This window comes from Hypanus sabinus, chromosome 22 (genome assembly GCF_030144855.1).
Source record: "Hypanus sabinus isolate sHypSab1 chromosome 22, sHypSab1.hap1, whole genome shotgun sequence".
NCBI lineage: Eukaryota > Metazoa > Chordata > Chondrichthyes > Myliobatiformes > Dasyatidae > Hypanus > Hypanus sabinus.
The window spans coordinates 35718028-35742407 of NC_082727.1; the positions used below are offsets into that span (position 1 = coordinate 35718028).

Sequence of the window (24380 nt, forward strand, 5' to 3'; positions counted from 1 at the left end):
AACATTTTAAGAAAGATTCCATTATTCGTAAAGGTTCAGAATTTGTAAATGTAGTGTTTCAAACATCTTATTCTGCACCTAGTTATTTGTAAGACAATTGGAGGTTTGTTTTGGTATTTCTGACTATCCATGCATTTCTTTTATTTGCAATTTAGGGACCCATTTGCGGGAACGCTGCAACAATACTTATGACACTCAATGCGTTCCATGTGAAGGTCAGGGATATATAGATTCTGTAAACTTGTTGGATTCCTGTTTCCGATGTCAGCCGTGCCAGGAAGGAAAAGGTGAGTAAACTTGAGCAAAAGTGTCCAATCAGATCACTTCTGAACAGATTGACAGTAAAATAGAATCGGGAGAATCCTACTCCACCATAGGTTCCTGAGCCCCTTTGGCCAGTGCCAACTCTTTAAAAGTGTCTTCAATTCTTGGGATGTGGCTGCCAGCATTCATTATCCTGCCCTAGGTACCCAGTGGTTGATAAAACTGGGCTGTTCCCTTTCCAGAGTCTTATGCCAATCTCAACGCTTCTTACATTTTACACAAGCACACAGGAATAACTCAGCAGATCTGGCACACACAAAACAATGGAATATAGAGTAAGTGCAATCTTTTTCCAGTGGCTCAGAAGGTTAGGGAAGGGAAGAGGAAGGAAGTAGTGATAGGGGACTCTATAGTCAGGGGGTCAGACAGGCGATTCTGTGGACGCAGGAAAGAAGCTCAGATGGTGGTTTGCCTCCCAGGTGGTAGGGTCCAGGATGTTTTGGATCGCATCCAAGATATCCTGTGTTGGGAGGGAGAACAGCCAGAGGTTGTGGTACATATTGGTACCAACGACATAGGCAGGAAAAGGGAGGAGGTTCTACAGGGAGTTAGGAAAGAAGTTGAGAAGCAGGATCATAAAGGTAGTAGTGTTGGGATTACTGCCTGTGCCATGCGACAGTGAGAATAGGAATAGGATGAGGTGGAGGATAAATGCGTGGCTGAGGTATTGGTGCGGGGGCAGGGTTTCAGATTTCTGGATCATTGGGACCTCTTTTGGGGCAGGTGTAACCTGTACAAAAAGGATGGGTTGCACTTGAGTCCCAGGGGGACCAATATCCTGGCGGGGAGGTTTGCTAAGGCTACTGGGGAGAATTTAAACTAGAATTGTTGGGGGGTGGGAACTGAACTGAAGAGACTGGGGAAGAGGAGGTTCCCCAGAGAAATAGAGAAAGCTTGTAGACAGTGTGAGAGGGAGAATAGGCAGGTGATAGAGAAGGGACGCGCTCAGATCGAAGACTTGAGATATATCTATTTTAATGCAAGGAGTGTTGTGAACAAAGCGGGTGAGCTTAAAGCGTGGATCAGAACTTGGAGATATGATGTAGTGGCCATTACAGAGACTTGGATGGCTCAGGGACAGGATTGGTTACTTCAAGTGCCGGCTTTTAGATGTTTCAGAAGAGACAGGGAGGGAAGCAAAAGAGTTGGGGGCATGGTACTGTTGATCAGAGATAGTGTCATGACTGCAGAAAAGGTGGACACCATGGAGGGATTGTCTACGGGATCACTGTGGAAGGGGTCAATAACTTTACTGGGTGTTTTTTTATAGGCCGCCTAATAGTAACGGGTATCGAGGAGCAGATAGGGAAACAGATCCTGGAAACACAGTTGTCGTGATGGGAGATTTTAATTTCCCAAATATCGATTGGCATCTTCCTAGAGCGAGGGGTTTAGATGGGGTGGAGTTTGTTAGGTATATTCAGGAAGGTTTCTTGACACAGTGTGTAGATAAGCCTACAAGAGGAGAGGCTGTACCTGATTTGGTATTGGGAAATTAACCTGGTCTGGAGTCAGATCACTCAGTGGGAGAGCATTTTGGAGATGGTGATCATAATTCTATCTCCTTTACAATAGCATTGGAGAGAGATAGGAACAGACAAGTTAGAAAAGCGTTTAATTGGAGTAAGGCGAACTACAAGGTTATCAGGCAGGAAATTGGAAGCTTAAATTGGAAACAGATGTTCTCAGGGAAAAGTACGGAAGAAATGTGGCAAATATTCACGAGATACTTGTGTAGAGTTCTGTATAGGTACGTTCCAATGAGACAGGGTAGTTATGGTAGAGTATAAGAACCATAGTGTACAAAGGCTGTAATAAATCTAGTCAAGAAGAAAAGAAAAGCTTACAAAAGGATCAGAGAGCTAGGTAATGTTAGAGATCTAGAAGATTGTAAAGCTACTAGGAAGGAGCTTAAGAAGGAAATTAGGAGAGCCAGAAGGGGCCATGAGAAAGCCTTGACGGGTAGAATTAAGGAAAACCCCAATGCATTCCACAAATATGTGAAGAGCAAGAGGATAAGACGTGAAAGAATAGGACCTGTCAAATATGACAGTGGGAAAGTGTGTATGGAACCGGAGGAAATAGCAGAGGTACTTAATGAATACTTCAGTATTCACTATGGAAAAGGATCTTAGTGATTCTAGTGATGACTTGCAGCAGACTGAAAAGTTTGAGCATGGGGATATTAACAAAGAGGATGTGCTGGAGCTTTTAGAAAGCATCAACTTGGATAAGTCGCCGGATGAAGTGGGAGGTGAGGGAGGAGATTGCTGAGCCTCTGGCAATGAGTTTTGCATCATCAATGGGGACGGGAGAGGTTCCGGAGGATTGGAGGTTTGCGGATGTTGTTCCTTTATTCAAGAAGGGGAGTAGAGATAGCCCAGGAAATTATAGACCAGTGAGTCTTACCTCAGTGGTTGGTAAGTTGATGGAGAAGATCCTGAGAGGCAGGATTTATGAACATTTGGAGAGGTATAATATGATTAGGAGTAGTCAGCATGGCTTTGTCAAGGGCAGGTCGTGCCTTATGAGCCTGATTGAATTTTTTGAGGATGTGACTACACACATTGATGAAGGAAGAGCAGTAGAAGTAGTGTATATGGATTTCAGCAAGGCATTTGATAAGATACCCCATGCAAGGCTTATTGAGAAAGTAAGGAGGCATGAGATCCAAGGGGGCGTTGCTTTGTGGATCCAGAATTGGCTTGCCCACAGAAGGCAAAGAATGGTTGTAGACGGGTCATATCCTACATGGAGATTGGTCACCAGTGGAGTACCTCAGCGATCTGTTCTGCGACCCTTACTCTTCATGATTTTTATAAATGATCTGGATGAGGAAGTGGAGGGATGGGTTAGTAAGTTTGCTAATGACACAAAGGTTGGAGGTGTTGTGGATAGCGTGGAGGGTTGTCAGTGGTTACAGCAGGGCATTGATAAGATGCAAAACTGGGCTGAGAAGTGGCAGATGGAATTCAACCCAGATAAGCATGAAGTGGTTCATTTTGATAGGTCAAATATGATGGCAGAATATAGAATTAATGGTAAGACTCTTGGCAGTATGGAGGATCAGAGGGATCTTGTGGTCTGAGTCCATAGGACGCTCAAAACAGCTGTGCAGGTTGACTCTGTGGTTAAGCAGGTGTATGGTGTGTTGGCCTTCATCAATCGTGGAATTGAATTTAGGAGCCGAGAGGTAATGTTGCAGCTACATAGGACCCTGGTCAGGCCCCACTTGGAGTACTGTGCTCAGTTCTGGTCACCTCACTACAGGAAGGATGTGGAAGCCATAGAAAGGGTGCAGAAGAGATTTACAAGGATGTTGCCTGGATTGGGGAACATGCCTTATGAGAATAGGTTGAGTGAACTTGACCTTTTCTCCTTGGAGCGAAGGAGGATGAGAGGTGACCTGATAGAGGTTTACAAGATGATGAGAGGCATTGATCGTGTGGATAGTCAGAGCCTTTTTCCCCAGGCTGAAATGGTTGCCACAAGAGGATACAGGTTTAAGGTGCTGGGGAGTAGGTACAGAGGAGATGTCAGGAGTAAGTTTTTTAGTCAGCGAGTGCTGAGGGCATGGAGTGGGCTGCTAGCAATGGTGCTGGAGGCGGATACAATAGGGTCTTTTAAGAGACTTTTAGTTAGGCACATGGAGCTTGGTAAAATAGAGGGCTATAGGTAAGCCTAGTAATTTCTAAGGTAAGGACGTGTTTGGCACAACTTTGCAGGCCGAAGGGCCTGTATTTGCTGTATGTTTCTGTGTTAAGTACCTAACAAGTAACGTGTAGACACAAGGGATTCTGCAGATGCTGGAAACTTTCCAGCATTTTGTTCAAGGTTTCCAACATCTACAGAATCTCTTGTGTCTACATTTTACTTGTTAGGTACTTAATTGGGTAAAGATTGCACTTGCTGTATATTCAGGACATACTCTGTTATAATTAAAACCAACAAGCACTTACATAGTTAAGGTTTCTCTTCAGGTTTCTGTCCACACCTCTTTTGACTATTACTGCTGCCTTTGCTTCCACCATATCTGAGATCCTAACAACTTTCCTTTCCTCTTTTATACTTCTTCTGTAATTATGTGATCTGTATCCTCTCTTTGCTAGATCTCCTACAGTGGGAGCAAATTCTCTTGTTTCCTCTATCCGAAACCCCAGGGCCCAGTGACACCATGTACAGCCTGTACTAGAAGCACCACTTGATTGTAGCAGGTGGACAGAGCATGCAAATGGCAAAGCTGGGTGAGGGCTGCATACCTGCATGAGGTGGAGATGTGAGGAGATTGTGCAGATGTGCATGTGTGCTTGCTTTGGTGTGTAAGATGTGCAGCTGGTTTTGAGATGGGAACCAGACACAGGTCTATGCAGTGTAAGTGGTGCAGTGGTAGATTTCTGGGTAAATGCATGCAGTCCAAAGTAGAGATGGCTGTTGCATGGAGCGTGAGAGCTGACAGCTTCTGTACCTTTGTACAACTGTACAGATATTCCCACCCAGAGGGGGCTCTGTAGCTGAACAAATGTGTACATGTTTGAAGATGGACTATGCGATGTGGGCAGTTTGGAGATATTTGTTCCTTGTGTGGGAAAACAGTGAATAGTGCTTGTCTGATTTGTATTGCTTTATCATTACTAAATCTGTGGAACCAGGAGCAGCAACAGAACATTATATAAGGGTTTTGTAAAATTTTTGGTGAGTATTTATGTTTGTAATTTAGCACTCATTCCTGTGTGTCTGCGTGTGTGTGTATCGCTGCGTTATTTGATTTGGTGAGGCTGTCTTAAGAGATTCTGATCCATCACTAATTGCTGGTGACTCGGTGATCTGTTTTCAATGACTGATGTTATCACTCACACAAAGAATACAGTTGCATCCCATTTACATTAAAAGAAATGTACAGTGGCATGCAAAATTTTGGGCATCCCTGGTCAAAATATCTGTTACTGTGAATAGATAAGCGAGTAAAAGATGACCTGATTTCCAAAAGACATAAAGTTAAAGATGACCCATTTCTTTATTATTTTAAGGAAGATTCCTTTTTTTATTTCTATCTTTAACAATTTCAAAATAACAAAAAAGGAAAAGGGCCCATAGGAAAAGTTTGGGCACCCTGCATGGTCAGTACTTAGTAACACCCCCTTTGGCAAGTGTCACAGCTTGTAAACGCTTTCTGTAGCCAGCTAAGAGTCTTTCAATACTTGTTTGGGGGATTTTCGCCGATACTTCCTTGCAAAAGGCTTCTAGTTCTGTGAGACTCTCGGGCCGTCTTGCATGCACTGCTGTTTTGAGGTCTATCCACAGATTTCTGATGATGTTTAGGTTGGGGGACTGTGAGACCCATGGCAAAACCATGGTTGAGGTAGTCCATTGTGGATTTTGAGGTGTGTTTAGGATCATTATCCTGTTGCAGAAGCCATCCTGTTTTCATCTTCAGCTTTTTTTTTACAGATGGTGTGATGTTTGCTTCAAGAGTTTGCTGGTATTTAATTGAATTCATTCTTCCCTCCACCAGTGAAATGTTCCCCGTGCCACTGGCTGCAGCACAAGCCCAAAGCATGATTGATCCACCCCCAGAGCTTAGCAGTTAGAGAGGTGTTCTTTTCATGAAATTCTGCACCCTTTTTTCTCCAAACATATCTTTGCTCACTGCGGCCAAAAAGTTCTATTTTAACTTCATCAGCCCACAGGACTTGTTTCCAAAATGCATCAGGCTTGTTTAGATGTTCCTTTGCAAACTTCTGACACTGAATTTTGTGGTGGGGATGCAGGAAAGGTAATCTTTTGATGACTCTTCCATGAAGGTCATATTTGTGCATGTGTCGCTGCACAGTAGAACAGTGCACCACCACTCCAGAGTCTGCTAAATCTTCCTGAAGGTCTTTTACAGTCAAACGGGGGTTTTGATTTGTCTTTCTAGCAATCCTACGAGCAGTTCTGTCGAAAAGTTTTCTTGGTCTTCTAGACCTCAACTTGGCCTCCACTGTTCCTGTTAACTGCCATCTCTTAATTACATTACGAACTGAGGAAACGGCTACCTGAAAACGCTTTGCTATCTTCTTATAGCCTTCTTTTGCTTTGTGGGCATCATTTTTTAATTTTCAGAGTGCTAGGCAGCTGCTTAGAGGAGCACATGGCTGCTGATTGTTGGGACAAGGTTTGAGGAGTCAGGGTATTTATAAAGCTTTGAAATTTGCATCACCTGGCCTTTTCTAATGATGACTGTGAACAAGCCATAGCCCTAACAAGCTAATTAAGGTCTGAGACCTTGGTAAAAGTTATCTGAGAGCTCAAATCTCTTGGGGTGCCCAAACTTTTGCATGGTGCTCCTTTCCTTTTTCTCACTCTGAAATTGTACAAAACAAAAATAATACATGAATCTTGCTTAAAATGTTGAAAAGAATGTTTCATCTTTAACTTTATGACTTTTGGAGATCAGGTCATCTTCTACTTACTTAACTATTCACAGTAACAGAAATTTTGACTGGGGTGCCCAAACTTTTGCATGCCACTGTAATTGTAAGTCTGAGATATTTATGGAATTCAGATTCAAGATTAAATCACTTTGCAGGGCATCTTTGATTTTTTTTATAAAAGAAAAGATTCATCAGTGGCATAAGATGACCATTAATATTGAAACTGAAAGATGTGACAAAGCATGTGTTTTTACCAGCACTGGATTAGCTATTACTGTAACTTGCATCCATTGAATTGGATTTTAGAGTTTGGTGGAAAATTATCAGATAATTCTTTCAAAGAGCTAATGTGGTTATAGTTTTAGACTAGTTCAGAAACTCACTTGGCCACCAACTTACTCTAAGATTTTGGCAATGGAACTTCAAAGTTCAAAGTAACCTTATGTATACGTCACTATATACTATCCTGAGATTCACTTTCTTGCAGGCGTTAACAGTAGAACAAAGGATTATCACAAAATCAATGAAAAATTACACAGTGGCAATCAAAGTACAAAAGAAGACAGACTGTGCAAATGCAAAAATAAATGAATAGTACTGAGATCATGAGTCACAGAGTCCTTGAAAGTGAGCTGGTAGGTTGTGGAGTTAGCTCAGTGTTGAGTGAAGTTATTCACGTTGGTTCAGGAGCATGATGGGTAATAAAGGGTACCAACTGTTCCTGAATCTGGTGGTGTGGGACCTAAGGCTCCTGTACCTCCTTCCTGATGGCAGCGTGAGAAGAGAGCATGGCTTGGCTGGTGGGGGTCCTTTTTAATGGATACTGCTTTCCTGTGTCAGTGCTCTGGGTAGACGTGCTCAGTGGTGGGGAGGGCTGTTTCTGTAACAGACTGAGCTTTATCCACTGCTTTATGTAGACTTTAGGAATTGCTGTTTTCATACCAGGTCATGATGTAGCCGCCAAGTTGCATCGTGAAGTTCCATCCATTAAGTTTGTCTTGATTTTAGGTGACATGCACAAACTTCTAAGAGAGTACAGGTGTTGCAATGATTTCTTTATAATGGCACTTATTTGTTGGTTCCAGGGCAGGACCTCTGAACTGATGACACCAGGGCATTTAGAGTTACTGATCTTTTCTACCTCCAGTCCATGGATAAAGACTGGCTCATGGACTTCTAGTTCCTTCCTCCTGTAGTCCACAATCAGCTCTTTGGTTTTGATGACGTCGAGTGAGAGGTTGTTGTTGTGCAACTTTCAACCAGATTTTCAGTCCATCTCCCACGTGGCCATTAGTCACCACATCAGATTTGGCCAGTATCGGTGTCACCAATGTAGTATTGGAGCTGTGCTTAGCCTCACAGTCATAAGTAGAGCAGGGGGTAAGCACACTGTCTTATGGTGCACTTGCGCTGGTGATTGTGAAGGAGGTTTTGCTAAACTGACTGAGGTCTACCACTGAGAAAATCAAGAACCCAGTTGCACAAGGAGTTGTCGAGGCCTAGGTCTTGGAGCTTATTCATTAGTTTCAAGGGAATGATAATATTAGATGCTGAGCTGTAGCGAATAAAGAGCATCTTGATATATGCACTTTCACTGTCCAGTTATTCCGAAGCTGAAGAGCCAATAGAAGGGTACCTGCTGTTGACCTTTTGTGACATTAGGCAAATTGGAGTGGAGCCAAATCACTGCAGCCAGGGGTTGATAGGTTTTGTGACCAATCTCTTAAAGCACTTGATCACAGTTGATGCAAGTGCTACTGGACAATAGTCATTGAGGCAGGTTGCCCCTGTCTTCTTGGACACTGGTAGAATTGAATCCTACTTGAAGCAGGTGGGTACCTCACACTGCTGATCTGAGAGTTAAAGATGTCAACAAACACTCAAGCCAGTTAATTATTATCTGTACCTGGCTGAGTACTGAACTTGCAGTGACAGAAAGCTGATGCATTGTGGGAGGGTTTTTTAGGGTTCTGGGCCCAGAGTCAACAGGGAATGTAAAGACGTGTCAGTTTAACCAAATTCAAAATTCCTTACTGAAATCTGCAGTTAATGCATATAATTCAGGACCTTGTTATGAACAGAAAGCCAAGTGGAGGAAGATCTTTTTAAAAAAAATATCCAGCAATATTTAGAGTTTGACAACAGCAGATTTGATATTAGTAAATTTTAATTATACTGTAGGTGTAGAGAGTTGCTTGTGAAAATGTTAAATATTCTTGCTGAATAACAAGTCCGAATCTTTCCTTATATTTTTAATTTCACCATATTTGCTTATAACTGATCAAATTTATCCTGGCTCTCAAAGCATCTATGTCAGCCCTATTTCGCCACCTACCTTTCTGTACCTTGTTTTCAGGGCCGTCAAATCTCCCTGCTTCTCCCGTCAGCAGGGAACATACCATTACTTTTCTAAGTTTCTGGTTTAGTCATCTTTTTTGAATTGCCTTTGATTGAGCTTAATGTTAAAAATGTGATATGATTGTGGATTTTTAAAAATAAAACCAGAAAATGCTACAAATACTCAACATCTGTGAAAAGGAAAACAGAGTTAGCATCTTGTATCACCTATAAAGAATCTTCAACTTGAAATGTTAACTCATTTTCTATTGCTGCAAATACTGCCTAACTTGCAAAGGGTTTCTTCCATTTCCCAGTTTTCTTAACTTTTTAAGTTTTCACTTAACTTATTTTCTGTTTTTGCTGTATTGCTTTAAAAAGTTATCTTTATCCCTGCAAAGAACTACCCTAATCAGAAGCCATGTGGTCAATGATATTTTCTGTCATCCTCCAATATTTAATCCAACTTTCTTGTGCAAGGTAGTCATGTAGAGAATTAGTCACATCTTTTCTGCATCTATCCATGCTCTTTGACTATTTCAAGACTATGATCTCTTTTACCTCCACAGGTCAAGAAGTAGAAACCAATTGTACGAAAACCAGCAACACAAAGTGTCGTTGCATGAGCAACCACTTCTGCAAGACTCCTGAAAAATGTGAGATGTGTCTTCCTTGCAAACAGTAAGTGAAATGCATCAAGACAATGATTTGTATATTTAGCTACCATGCCTTGCTTGGCTTCACGATGGCACCTTACCTCTTGAGTCAAAAGATTGCAAAATTAAGTATTTTTTCCAGGGCTGAAGCAGGATGAAGTTGAAGAGAATATGGACTGATGATTCAGAATTGGGAGGGGTGGGGGGGGGGCGGGGAAGAATGATGCGCTGTTGGTGACGGAATCTTTCAAATGAACTATTAATCCAAGGTTTCTTGAGCATTCATGCCTGCCTTTATTTCCTGTCTGGCATTGTCAGACACCCATCTGAATCATGACTAAGTGCTTGAACATTGGCTAACAAGAGTACAAGAACACACAAAAATAGGCTTTGGCTTATCTAAGCCTGCCTCACCATTCAATATGATCATGACTGATTTATGCACGCTTCTGTGCCATCTCCCCCAAAACCTGCAATTCAAAGTTCGAAGTGTGTATACTATACACAACCTTTGGATTTGTCTCCCTATAGGCAGCCACAAAACAAAGAAACCCAATAGAACTCACTAAAAAACGGCGGTCAAACACCCAAAGTGCAGAAAAGAATCCAAATCATGTGAACAAATCAGGCCCGAAATTCATAAAAATGAGTCCACAGCCACGAGGCCTGTCATCACTGCAGCCAATCCAGGGACCTGTTAGTTGCAGGCCAACAACCTCAGTTCAGCACAGAGACTGTAAGCCTAGCTGAGCAGTGAACTGAACACTGGCCCATCCTTCACCTCTGACCTTTTCAATCTTGCCTGGCACTTAAATCAGCCAATCAGTGGGTCGTTCCTCGCTCTGCCTCGTTTTGAATTGCCTCCAAGTTTGTTCCAGCAGCCAAACATCGGCTCATACCTCGCTCACAAGCCTGAGTCCAGCTGCATCGATTTGCCTCATATACGTCACACTGTAACTGTCCTGTGCCTTCGAGATTTCAGTGCACTCCGCAAGAATACCAGGTTGTACAACCGGTTCGAAAGCTCAGTTCTGAAAGGGAAGTTACAGGCTGTTGATCATTTTTGAGAAAAAGGCGTGATTATTAAAATAATTAACAGTTGTTTTTGGTGCACAGCAAGTCATTACTGTGCTTTAGCAGCACCTTAACCTGAAAGTTTTTCCTTAATCTTTCAAATGAGTGTCTATCTCCACCTTTAATATATACCTAGTCATTTGCCCTCCACAATTCTGAGCATTGGAGAAATTGAAAAGTTCACTACCTTGTAAGAGAGAGTATTTTAACAGTCATTCTTTCTTTCCAATTTGATAGTTTATGACCTTTGCTAAGTGTCTACTCAACAACATTGGTATCCCATTCATACTCTTTTCCCATTATTGGATACAGACTATCATTTTGATTAGTTTGCTTTTTGAATGTAATTTAAATGCAATGGAAAACGATTCTGCATTCTCATTCCATTTAATGAAGCTATAGCCCAATCCCTTACTCTTTGGCAAGATGTCCGATTGCATTTTGCTGGCAGTGCATAAACCCGAAAATACAGCTTCATTTTCCATCGAGCTTGGATGGCTTCAATTTGCTTTACCTGTGAGTGTTAGGTGCAGGTTGAGGCTAGCTGTAGTTTAACAAATGCAATCCAGAGCTAACTGCAGATGAAGGAAAAATGAAATAAAAACAAAATGTTAGAAATATTCAGCAGGTTGTGCATTATTTTGTGGGTAGAAAGAGATCCTTCAACAGAATCAAGAGTCTATGAGCCTCCACTTCAGATACTGTATACCCAATGACTTGGCTTCCACAGCTGTCTGTGGGAATTTATTGCCATGGAGGCCAAGTCATTGGGTATATTTAAAGTGGAGGTGGATAGGCTCTTGAAAGGTTATGGGGAGAAGGCAGGATAACAGGGCTGAAAGGGATAATAAATCAGTCATGATGGAATAGTGAGGCAGACTCAATGGGCTGAATAGCCTCATTCTACCCCTATGTCTCTTCATCTCTGACCTGAATTATGAATGTTTTTTCTCTTTCCACAGATGCCACATGGCCTGCTGAGTGTTTACTGCATTTTCTGTTTTTGTTGTATTTTAACAAAGCTTGGTGCAAAATTTCCAGTTTTCTGCTCGGGGGTTTAAAGAGTAGTGGAAATGCATATCCCTGAGTTGGGGGTCCTGTGGAATCAAGAAGGTGGGATATTGCTTTGGTTACCTCTGACCAAGGGGGCTTCAAAGTGTTGTAGAGTTTGCTGTCATCAGCTGGCTGCCCACAATTGGAAAATTATGAATGCAACAGCAGTGTTTAGCGGTGTCAGCTTGTGCCTGTTGATTTGCTTCTGCTCTGTGGTTGTCTGAAATTGTGGTGTAAGTACTCAATCTTAAATGTGCAGAGTTGTTAGTGAGTTGCGTAGCATTGTTAAAGAAAAATAAAAGCCGTCCATCTTTTAGGCACAGCTCTTCTATCAGAAGTAACTGACTGAAGATTTAATTTTTGTTTACTAAAACTGGTTATTTCCCTAAGCACTTTATTTCTCTCCCAAGATGCGACACTACAACTGAAGTGGTTGTACAGAGTTGTACAAAAACCAATGACACAGTCTGCAAAGCAAAAGGTATGTTTCTCTTTTTCTCTCCATTATCTGTAGTGCTAAATATGCCACTCAAGGCTACTGCAAACAGGTTGACAAATTACTCAGGTGGTACTACTATGGGATAATTTTCTGTGGAGAGAATTAAGCAATGGTTAAACATGCTGGTTAATATGCTGCTAAAATATTATAATCAGAATCAGGTTTATTATCACCGGTGTTACGGACTCAGCAACAATAAATATATAAGTGAGGCAGGGGTTTTTATAACAAACAAAACGTTTATTAAACACTGAAAACAAACCCCCAAAAGTAAACAAACAACTAATGTAACCGGAAGTCAGCTGCTGTGCGGCAGCTTAAACAGTTCTTAAAGCAATGAAGCTTAAACAGTTCTTCAAAGTAGTACTGCAAAAGTTCAAAATGCTTACATTTTTCAAAGCTTACGAAGTTCAAAAACCGCTCCATAAAAAAATTACATTCAACATCGAGATAGACAATCAGCAACCACATTATCTTTACCTTTAATATGAGTTATCACAATATTGTACTCTTGTAACTCAAACTCCAATTTAATAACCTTCTGTTTTTGTTTTTCATCTCACTCAGAAACACTAATGGGTTATGATCAGTGTAAACAATAAGTGATTTTTGAGTTGCACCAACATATACGTCAAAATATTCTAAAGCTAAAACAAGCGATAACAATTCCTTCTCTATTGTCAAATAGTTTCTTACATTTCTTAGAAAAGTAAGCTACTATGGATGATCAACCTCATCACCCTCATTCCTTTGCATCAATACTGCCCCTGCAGCCTCATCGCTAGCATCTACAGCCAATGAAAAAGGTTTTTCAAAGTCAGGTGCCTTAAGCACAGGTTGTTGACATATCATAGTTTTCAATTTTTCAAATGCTTCTTGACAAGGCACTGTCCACACAAATTTCACATTCTTCTGCAAAAGGTTAGTTAATGGAAGGGCAACATTAGCACAATTCTTACAAAATTTTCGATAATATCCTACCATTCCCAAGAATCTTTTGAGTGTTTTTTTTCCCATTTGGGTTGGAATCTCTAAAATTGCCCGAACTTTTGCCTGAACAGGAGCTACCTTACCTTGACCCACAACATAACCAAGGTAAGTCACAGTGGCATGTCCAAATTCACCCTTGGCTAAATTAGTAGTTAAGTTAGCTTTTGAAAGCCTTTCAAAGAATTTCTCCAATGCAATAATGTGTGCTTCCCGAGTATCATTTCCTGTCACTAGATCATCAATATAAGCATCTGTATCTTTCAATCCCTGAATCACAGAGTTAATCATCCTCTGGAAAGTACCTGGGGTATTCTTCATCCCAAATGGAAGAACATTATATTCATATAGCCCAGATGGAGTTACAAATGCAGAAATCTCTCTACCTCTGTCCATTAATGGAACACACCAATACCCTTTCAATAAATCAATCTTTGTAAGGAACTTTGCTTTTCCAACTTTATCTACACAATCATCTATTCTAGGAATTGGATATGCATCTGTTTTCGTTACAGCATTCACCTTCCTATAGTCCGTACAAAACCTAATACTATCATCTGGTTTTGGCACCATAACACAGAGTTATTCTAACTCCAATTCAAGTTAGAAGGTCTGATAATATTATTCTCTAACATATATTTAATTTCTTTCTCAGCAAGTTCACATTTTTCTATGTTCATCCCATATGGGTGTTGTTTAATAGGTTTGGCATCTCCAACATCTACATCAAGTGAAGCTATAGTAGTCCTTCTCGGAACATCTGGAAACAAATCCTTATATTTAAAAATTAATTTCTTCATCTGCTGTTTCTGCTCTGGCTGTAAATGTGCTAGTTTCTCATCAATATTTTCCAGAATGGTTGAGTTTGGTAACCGGACAGAAACAATGTTGGATTTAGAATGAAACTCAGATGAATCATCTATCATGTTCCTAGTTAAATCAAACTCATTATCATTAACCACAACAGTCACAGTATCAGATTGTTTCTCATAATATGGTTTTATCATATTTATATGACAAAGTTGTGTTGGCCTTCTACGATCTGGAGTTTTTATCACATAATCCACATCATTGATTTTAGACACAATTTCATAAGGACCATGACATTTAGTTTGTAGAGGATTCGCGTTTGCACTGGGAAAAGAACCAGCACCTTATCTCCAGGCTTAAACGCCCTCATTCTAGCTTCTTTATTGTACAAGGTTTTCACTTTCTCCTGAGCCAATTTTAAAATTCCCTAGCTAAGCTACAAGCTTTATGTAATCTGTCCTTAAATGAAAAAAAAACATAGTCCAACAAATTAGTGTGTACCTCTTTATTAATCCATTATTCTTTTAATAAAGCTGAAGGTCCTCTAACTCCATGTCCAAATACAAGTTCAAATGGACTGAAACCTAAAGATTCCTGGACCGACTCCCTTACCGCAAATAGAAGTAGATATATACCCTCATCCCAATCATTTTCATTTCCACACAATACATCCTAATCATAGTCTTGAGGGTAGAATGAAACCTCTCCAAGGCACCTTGTGATTCTGGATGGTATGCAAACGAAGTGATTTGCTTAGCTCCCAATTTATAAACTATCTGTTGAAACAATCCAGACATAAAATTACTGCCTTGATCAGTTTGTATTTCCTTAGGTAATCCAAAATAAGTAAAGAACTTTATAAGAGCCTTTGTCACAGTTCTAGCTGTTATATTCCTAAGTGGTACTGCCTCTGGAAACCTAGACGAAGTACACATGATAGTCAACAAGTACTGATAACCAGTTTTTGTCTTTGGTAATGGACCAACACAATCTATAATAACTTTAGAAAACGGTTCACCAAATGCTGGAATAGGTTGTAATGGAGCTACTGGTATAACTTGATTTGGTTTACCCACAATTTGACAAGTATGGCACATTTTATAAAACATCACCACATCTTTTCTTAGACCAGGCCAGTAAAAATGTTTTAAAATCTTGTCCACAGTTTTCCTTACCCCTTGATGTCCACCTAAAGGCACACTATGAGCTAAAGTCAAAATCTCATTTCGATAAACTTTAGGAACAACTACCTGGTAAACAATATTCCATTCATCACTTGCAGGAATTGTAGGTGATCTCCACTTCCTCATCAACACTCCTTTTTCCAAGTAATATCCTACTAGCACCTTCTCAATTTCACTATCTGGTAGAGCTTGTTCTCTTAATTTTATAATCTCAGGGTCTCTATTCTGCTCTGCTATCATCTCCTTCTGAGACAGAGACAAATCTTCATAGTCAGACTTACTCCAAGAATCTTGTTCAAACAATGAAAGTAAGAAAGTCTCTGACACATCCTCAAAACTCGAATCCTGAGTTGAACAATCATGAGTAACAACCTCATTCTGCGCATCAATCTTTTTAGCCATAGCTCTAGTCACAACACAGGAAAAATCTGTGTTAGAATTCATCTCTGGTTCCTCTGACTCCATTGTCAAATGCATTTCAGGAAAAACTTGTCCACCTGCCAAGTCATTACCTAACAATAAAGAAATATCCTTCACAGGTAAGCTAGGCTGTAATCCTACTTTAACAAATCCTGTAACTAACCCTGACTTTAAATTTACTTTATGCAAATATACAGGCATAAAATCACTCCCAACACCTCGTATATAATATACCTCACCAGTATCAGACTCTTCATTAAACTTACATACACTGTCTATCATCAGTGATTGAGAAGCTCCAGTATCCCTAAGGATTTTTATTGGCACTGGAGTAGATCCTTCTTTCAAGGATACAAACCCTTCAGTTATAAAATGATCATATCCTTTTTTAACTTGGTCAGACTCTTAACAAAACCTCATTTGTGTTTATCGAACCCTGTAATTTTACAGGTGCTTCAATATGTTGCACACAAGCATCTGGAACTGCTTCCTTCTCTTTCTTTTTCAATCGGAAACAGTTAGCTATTACATGGCCAGGTTTCTTACAATAGTTACAAATAGGACCAAACTGTCTTTCCTTCACAGGTTCTCCTTCCTCCTTACCTTTCTCATTAACTTCTGATTTAATTTCTGATTTACCTTGAGTCTCTGTGTTATTTTTCCTCTTAAAAATTCTGCCCTGAGTAAATTTATTCTTATGGATTAAAACATACTAATCAGCTAATCTTGCAGAGTCCTGCAATGTATCAGTATCCCTCTCATTTAAGTAGGTCCTTACTTCAACAGGGATGCTTCTTTTAAATTCCTCCATTAAAATCAGCTCTTTTAATGTATTATAGTCCCCATTTACATTTTTAGAGGAAACCCATCTCTCAAAACACACAGCTTTATCATAGGCAAATTCCACATAAGTTTTTTTCACAGACTTCTTCAAACTTCTGAATCTTTCTCTTTATGCTTCTGGGACCAGTTCGTATGCTTTTAAAATATGCTGTTTCACAATATCATAATCTAGTGCTTGCGCAGCAGTTAAAGCTGTATAAACTTGTTGTGCTTTGCCTTTAATTACACTTTGTAACAACACTGACCGTTTATCTTTTGGCCACTCTGAAATCTGAGAAATTGTTTCAAAATGTTGGAAGTATCTTTCCACTTCTGTTTCACTAAATGGAGGGACCAATTTAATTTCTTGACTAGCAACAAACGGTTTTCTAGAACCAGAAGACTGATTCCCAGACCTTAATTCCACCATTGCATATTCAAATGCCCGTTTTTTATTATCAGCTTCTAACCTACAATGCTCCAATTCTGCTTTACGTTGTTCCAACTTCATTTGTTCGATTTGCAACTGCATCTCTATGTTACTTATTGGAAACGACGCTAAAATTGATTCCTCAAAATCACCCGAATTCACATAGTGTGACGTAATTTTTCTCTGTATTAGAGCCTTTGATGTAGACTTCAAAATACCTTTAAGTTGCAATCTACTAGCTATCTCAGACACCTCAGTTTTTTTCGCCTACGCTAACAACTCTGCGTCTGGCAAAGCCAGAAACTCATCAATATTCATTGTTGCCGAATACCACTCACAAGCCAATCAAACAAAAGAATCGAGTATTCCCCCTTTCCAAAACACCGATTCAAAATTTAACAAGCATTTAAACTCAAAAATGATTCATCCCGGATGCAGCCCCCATATTTATGTTACGGATTCAGCAACAATAAATATATAAGTGAGGCAGGGGTTTTTATAACAAATGAAACGTTTATTAAACGCTGAAAACAAACCCCCAAAAGTAAACAAACAACTAACGTAACCGGAAGTCAGCTGCTTTGCCGCAGCTTAAACAGTTCTTAAAGCAATGTTGCAAAAACAGTTCTTAAAGCGATGTTGCAAGAACAGTTCTTAAAGAGATGTTGCAAGAACAGTTCTTAAAGCGATGTTGCAAAAACAGTTCTTAAAGCGATGTTGCAAAAACAGTTCTTAAAGCGATGTTGCAAAAACAGTTCTTAAAGCGATGTTGCAAAAACAGTTCTTAAAGCGATGTTGCAAAAACAGTTCTTAAAGCGATGTTGCAAAAACAGTTCTTCAAAGTAGTACTGCAAAAACAGTTCTTAAAGCGATGTTGCAGAAACAGTTCTTAAAGCGATGTTGCAGAAACAGTTCTTAAAGCAATGTTGCAGAAACAGTTCTTAAAGCAATGTTGCAGAAACAGTTCTTAAAGCAATGTTGCAGAAACAGTTCTTAAAGCAATGTTGCAGAAACAGTTCTTAAAGCAATGTTGCAGAAACAGTTCTTAAAGCAATGTTGCAGAAACAGTTCTTAAAGCAATGTTGCAGAAACAGTTCTTAAAGCAATGTTGCAGAAACAGTTCTTAAAGCAATGTTGCAGAAACAGTTCTTAAAGCAATGTTGCAGAAACAGTTCTTCAAAGTAGTGTTGCAAAAACAGTTCTTAAAGCAATGTTGCAAAAACAGTTCTTAAAGCAATGTTGCAAAAACAGTTCTTCAAAGTAGTACTGCAAAAGTTCAAAATGCTTACAGTCCATTAAAGGAGAGACATTTTAGACGATTTAAATTCCCTTTCACGTCGTGTCGCTGCGGTTCCCAGTCGAACTATACTTTTCTCACGAAGAATTTACAAAGATGGAAATGAAACAGCTTAAAGGCACTGACCTTTCCTTTACAACACTGTTCCCAATCCTTTCTGCTATTCGCAGGGGTTAACATGAGCACAGCCAATGAATTCCTTCTGAATGAGGATCAAACAAGGTCGAACCTGTTTCACCGTCGAAATCGACTTTCCTCGATCTTTTAGCTCCCGATCTCCAATCTTCACTCTCCACTGATTTTTAACTGGCAATATTATAAAGTAACTGCCAGCAATGACCTTTTAAACTTTAGGCATTAAATAAAACTCCATCTTTCAACCAAACTGCATCATAATATTGGATCACGCAGTGGCATGAAGTCAAAATGGCAAATCCAGCCACGAACTGCCCCTCCTCACAGGGAGGGGTCTTCCTTTTATACCCTGTGAAAAAAAAAACCTGTCACATGACCTCTACTGGCGGCAAAATGACATCACTCCACCATCACAAAACCACTACCTTAAGTCCAGTATAGCTTCAACACCACTGTCACGTGACAAGTACACCACTGTCACCTGTCACGGGTACGTAACACTGGCATGTGACGTGAAATTTGTTAACTTAGTAGCAGTTCAATGTAATACATCTAGCAAAGAAAAAAAAAACAAGTAAATCAATTACGTATATTGAATAGATTTTAAAAATCATGCAAAAACAGAAATACTGTATATTTTTTTTAAAAAGTGAGGTAGTGTCCAAAGATTCAATATTCATCTAGGAATCGGATAACAGAGGGGAAGAAACTGTTCCTGAATTGCTGAGTGTGTGCCTTTAGGCTTCTGTACCTCCTACCTGATGATAACAGAGAGAAAAGGGCATGCCCTGGGTGCTGGAGGTCCTTAATAATGGACGTTGTCATTTTGAGACACCGCTCCCTGAAGATGTCCTGGGTACTTTGTACACTAGTCCCCAAGATGGAGCTGACTAGATTTACAACTGTCTACAGCTTCTTTCTGTCCTGTGCAGTAGCCCCTCCATACCAGACAGTGATGCAGCCTGTCAGAATGCTGTCCATGGTACAACTGTAGAAAATTTTCAGTGTATTTGTTGATATGCCAAATCTCTTCAAACTCCTAACAAAGTATAGCTGCTGTCTTGCCTTCTTTGTAACTGCATCGATATGTTGGGACCAGGTTAGATACTCAGAGATATTGACATTCAGGGACTTGAAGTTGCTCACTCTCTCTACTTCTGATCCCTCTATGAGGATTGGTATGTGTTCCTTCATCTTACCCTTCCTGAAGTCCACAATCAGCTCTTTCGTCTTACTGACATTGAGTGCCAGGTTGTTGCTGTAGCACCACTTCAGTAGTTGGCATATCTCGGTCCTGTACACCCTCTCGTCACCACCTGCGATTCTACCTACAATGGGTGTACCATCAACAAATTTGCAGATGGTATTTGAGTTGTGCCTAGCCACACAGTCATGTGTACACAGAGAATAGAGCAGTGAGCTAAGCACACACCCCTGAGGTGCACCACTGTTGATTGTCAGTGAGGAGGATATGTTATCACCAGTCTGCACAGACTGTGGTCTTCTGGTTAGGAAGTTGAGGATCCAGTTGCAGAGGGAGGTACAGAGGCCCAGGTTCTGCAACTTCTCAATCAGGATTGTGGGAATGATGGTATTAAATGCTGAGCTATAGTCAATGAACAACATCCTGACATCGGTGTTTGTGTTGTCCAGGTGATCTAAAGCCATATGGAGAGCCATTGAGATTGCATCTGCCTTTGACCTATTGTGGCGATAGGCTCCAATAATAGCTTTCTTTGCAAACATTTTTCATGAGGGCAAATATAGATTTAAAATAATTGCCGAACAGTCATATTTTTTTTAAATATGCTGTTTTCTCCTCTCTTCTAAGAAAGACGATTTCTTGATCAATTTCCCTGTTACTTTATTCTTGATTCTCTTCTTGCTTGATTTACTCTGTCAATCACATGAGTTCAGACAGTGGCTGTCGCTGGGATATTAAATTGCCTAACTGGTTCCATTGTCTGTTTCACTCCAAATCCCTGTCCATGCACCTCCTCTAGCGATCAGCGGTTACTGATCAGAACTGGACAACCTTTACAGTTATTTTTGCTTCTCCTCCCAAACTTTGGAGTTGAAGGTTCGATGCAGTCCCCGTTTGTGTGAAGAGTGAGATTGGCTGTCACTACAGATAAACTCTGGAATCTGAGATCCCTTTCATTTTAACCATGTTAATGTTGTCACCCAAACAAGTGTCCAATAACTGTTTGTTGATATGTTTTTTTTAATATCCTAATTGCTCTGCTTCTTCCCCTTTGCTCAGGAGATCAGACAAAGCTGGGAGGGTATTGATGAATGAGGCATCAAGACTGTATGAGTCTGATCAGATGGAATGCGTTGTCTTTTGCTTTGCCGTTTCATACATTTCTAGTCTGTGAGGTTCAGCCTCTCTTTGGCCAGAATGGTGTTTCAACAACTTCACACAGCTATATGTTTGCTGCATTGTACCGAATGAAATTTGTGGCAGTCACAAATTTTGTATAGAAAATGATAACTATAAGAAAATTAAAAATTGTAGATATGGGTAATCTGAATCAACGAACATGCTTTGGGCCAGTTGCAGACAAGAGAAAATCTGTAGATGCTGGAAATCCAAGCAACACACACAAGATGCTGGAGGAACTCAGCAAGCCAGCCAGCATTATGGAAAAGAGTACAGTCGACATTTGAGGCTGAGACGGTTCGGGACTGATGAAGGGTCTCGGCCTGACATTACTCTTTGATGCCCGTATTGAAAGGGAGAATATAACTACAACTGTGAAGATCTTTGCTGCACCTGGTGACCCTGTGATCTCTGTCTCAGAGGCCGATGTTAGGCTGTCTTTAAAGAGGGTGAACCCTCGCAAGGTGGAAGGTCTGGATGAAGTACTGGTAAGGCTCTGAAAACCTGCGTCAGCTAATTAGCGGGGGTATTCAAGGATGTTTTCAACCTCTCAGTGCTACAGGTGGAAGTTCCCACTTGCTTCAAAAAGGCAACAATTATACCAGTGCCTCTGAAGAATAATGTGAGCTGCCTTAATGACTATCGCCTGGTAGCACTCACATTGACAGTGATGAAATGCTTTGAGAGGTTTGTCATGACTAGATTGAACTCCTGCCTCAGCAAGGACCTGGACCCATTGCAATTTGCCTATGACCACAATAGGTCAATGGCAAATGCAATCTCAATGGCTCTTCACACGGCTTTAGACCACTTGGACAACACAAACACCCATGTCAGGATGCTGTTCATCGACCATAACTCAGCATTTAACACAATCATTCCCACAATCCTGATTGAGAAGTTATAGAACTTGGGCCACTGTACCTCCCTCGGCAACTGGATCCTCTATCTCCTAAATGGAAGACCACAATCTGTGTGGATTGGTGATAATATCTCCTCCTCGCTGACGATCAACACTGGTGCACGTCAGGAGTGTGTGCTTAGCCCACTGCTCTATTCTCTCTATATCCATGACTGTATGGCTAAGCATAGCTCAAGTACCATCTATAAATTTGCTGATGATACAACCATTGTTGGTAGAATCTCAGATGGTGACAAGAAAGCATACAGGAATGAGATATGCCAACTAGCAACAACCTGGTACTGAATGTCAGTAAGATGAAAGAGCTGATTGTGGACTTCAGGAAGGGTAAGACAAAGGTACACATACCAATCCTCATAGAGGGATCATAAGTGGAGAGAGTGAGCAGTTTTGTGTTCCTGGTGTGAAGATCTCTGAGGACCTAACCTGGTCCCAACATATTGATGCAGTTATAAAGAAGGCAAGACAGTGACTATACTTCATTGAAGAGATTTGGTATGTCAACAAATACACTGAAAAACTTCCATAGTTGTACTGTGGTAGCATTCTGACAGGCTTAATCACTGTCTGGTATGGGGGGCTACTGCACAGAACCGAAAGAAGCTGCAGAGGGCTGTAAATTTAGTCGGCTCCATCTTGGGTACTAGCCTACAAAGTACCCAAGATGTTTTCAAGGAGCAGTGCCTCAGAAAGGTAGTGTACATAATTAAGGACCTCCAGCACCCCAGGGCATGAACTTTTCTCACTGTTGCCATCAGGTAGGAAGCCTGAAGCCACAAACTCAGTGATTCAGGAACAGCTTTTTCCCCTCTGCCATCTGATTCCTAAATGGACATTGATCCCTTGAACACTACCTCACTCTTTTAGTATATATTATTTCTGTTTTTTGCATGATTTTTAATCAATTCAATATATGTATATTGTAATTGATTTACTTATTTTTTTTCTATATTGTGCATTGCATTGAACTGCTGCTAAGTTAACAAAATTTCATGACACATGCCGGTGATAATAAAGCTGATTCTGATTCGAGATCATCAGGATAGTGACTGTAATTATAATGGATGTTATATATTATTTTCTTTTGCTTGTAGGAAAAGGAAGCCACCCAGGGCTGTTTGCTTTGGTACTAATACCAATAGTAGTGATTGCAGTTCTACTATACTGGAAAATAAAAGGCCTACCATGTAAGTCCAAGCACATCCAGGCTGTTCTGCCCTTGTAAGGAGTAACAATCTGACCTATCCTGCATAATACTGGTTTAAATACCGAACATTAAGCAAAGTTGGACAAAGTTTGGTGAAGGATGCATATTAGATGTTGTTTACATGGAATTTAAAAGGTGTGTGACTGGTTAGCAACATTATATCTTAAAGGGTTAAGGGGTCAGGAACAAGAAATCGGATTAAAGGCAAACATTAGAGAACAATCAGAAATGCTTGATTTCCAGGTTAGAGTGTGACAGATGGTGGTGATCTCTAAGGGCCAGTATTGTGATTGAAAAGATTAGGAGAAGCCATGGAATCACCAGTCCACACTGAGAGCTGCTCTTATTTGTGCCTTTGTTTAGGATCATGGCTTACAAGCCATCACAAAACAAATGTAAGAGGCAGATCAACTTTTGTGGGCAGCTAAGTTTGAGAAAGGTGCTTCCTGGTCTCTCCTGATGGATGGGGTCAGAGGTTTCGGTGAGGTCAGATCCTCACGGTGTTTGGTGCTACTCGCTGTGTTTCTGTTGTTCAACCTGCATCATCTGCGTTCCAGCAATAAGATCTTAAACTTTACCCAGTGAGCTTTGGAATGCAGGTGGCACTTGTGTTTGAACAGGTACTGAGGCTGTGCTCCAAGTTACTGTAGGCTTGTTCGTTATAGGAAGGAGGTGGAAACTTTAGAGAGGGTTTAGAGGAGATGTGCCCGAATGCTGCCTGGATTAGAGAGCATGTCTTGAGCAATCTAGGGCTTTTCTCACTGGAGTGAAGAAGGATGAGAAGTATCTTGCCAGAGATGCACAAAATGATAAGAGACATACTGTAGATCGTCAGAGCTTTTTTTCCCAGGGCAGAAATGCTTAATATGAGGAGGCATAATTTTAAAGTGATTGGAGGAAAGGACAGGAGATGTCAGAGTTACGTTTTTTTTTTAGAGTGGTGAGTGTGTGGAACAACCTTCCAGGTAGATTAGAGGTGTTTACGAAACTCTTAGATAGTCACATGAATGATAGAAAAATGGGGGGTTACTTAGAAGAGAAGGGTTACATTGATTTTAGAGTAGGTTAAAAGGTCAGCACAATGTTGTGGGCCGAAGGGCCTGTACTGCTTTAATGTTCTATCTTTGCGGATGTATAAGAGAAAATAGGCTGTACCCTCAATGTTCATGAAAAAGATCTTCTACAACAGGTCCTACTGTGCAACACTGTACTGGCAATAAAAATCCACAGGCTGTACAACTGCTGCAAATAACAAACCTTGCCTTGAGCGGTGTCTCTCGTCAAAGGCAGATAATTTTGATGGAATTCAGCGCTACTTCCAACATGGCTGCACTGCCTTTGGCATCTGAGAATCTAGGTCTGTAACTAGACACATTTGTGGTGTACCAGCCAGTAGTGATCATTGTTCTCTTTTAGTTTCTGACACT

At 40.5% G+C, this 24380-nt stretch overlaps 1 protein-coding gene across 2 annotated transcripts in view; it reads left to right on the forward strand.

Moving 5' to 3' along the window:
• The window catches only part of LOC132379511 (tumor necrosis factor receptor superfamily member 6-like), a 60927-nt gene that overhangs the window by 21956 nt on the left and 14591 nt on the right, over nucleotides 1-24380 (forward strand). For both annotated transcript variants that reach the window (XM_059947479.1, XM_059947480.1), the window contains exons 3-6: nucleotides 156-287; nucleotides 9644-9755; nucleotides 12268-12338; nucleotides 22841-22933. In XM_059947479.1, coding sequence (XP_059803462.1) covers nucleotides 156-287; nucleotides 9644-9755; nucleotides 12268-12338; nucleotides 22841-22933 — 408 coding nt within the window. The remainder of the gene's footprint in view (nucleotides 1-155; nucleotides 288-9643; nucleotides 9756-12267; nucleotides 12339-22840; nucleotides 22934-24380) is intronic.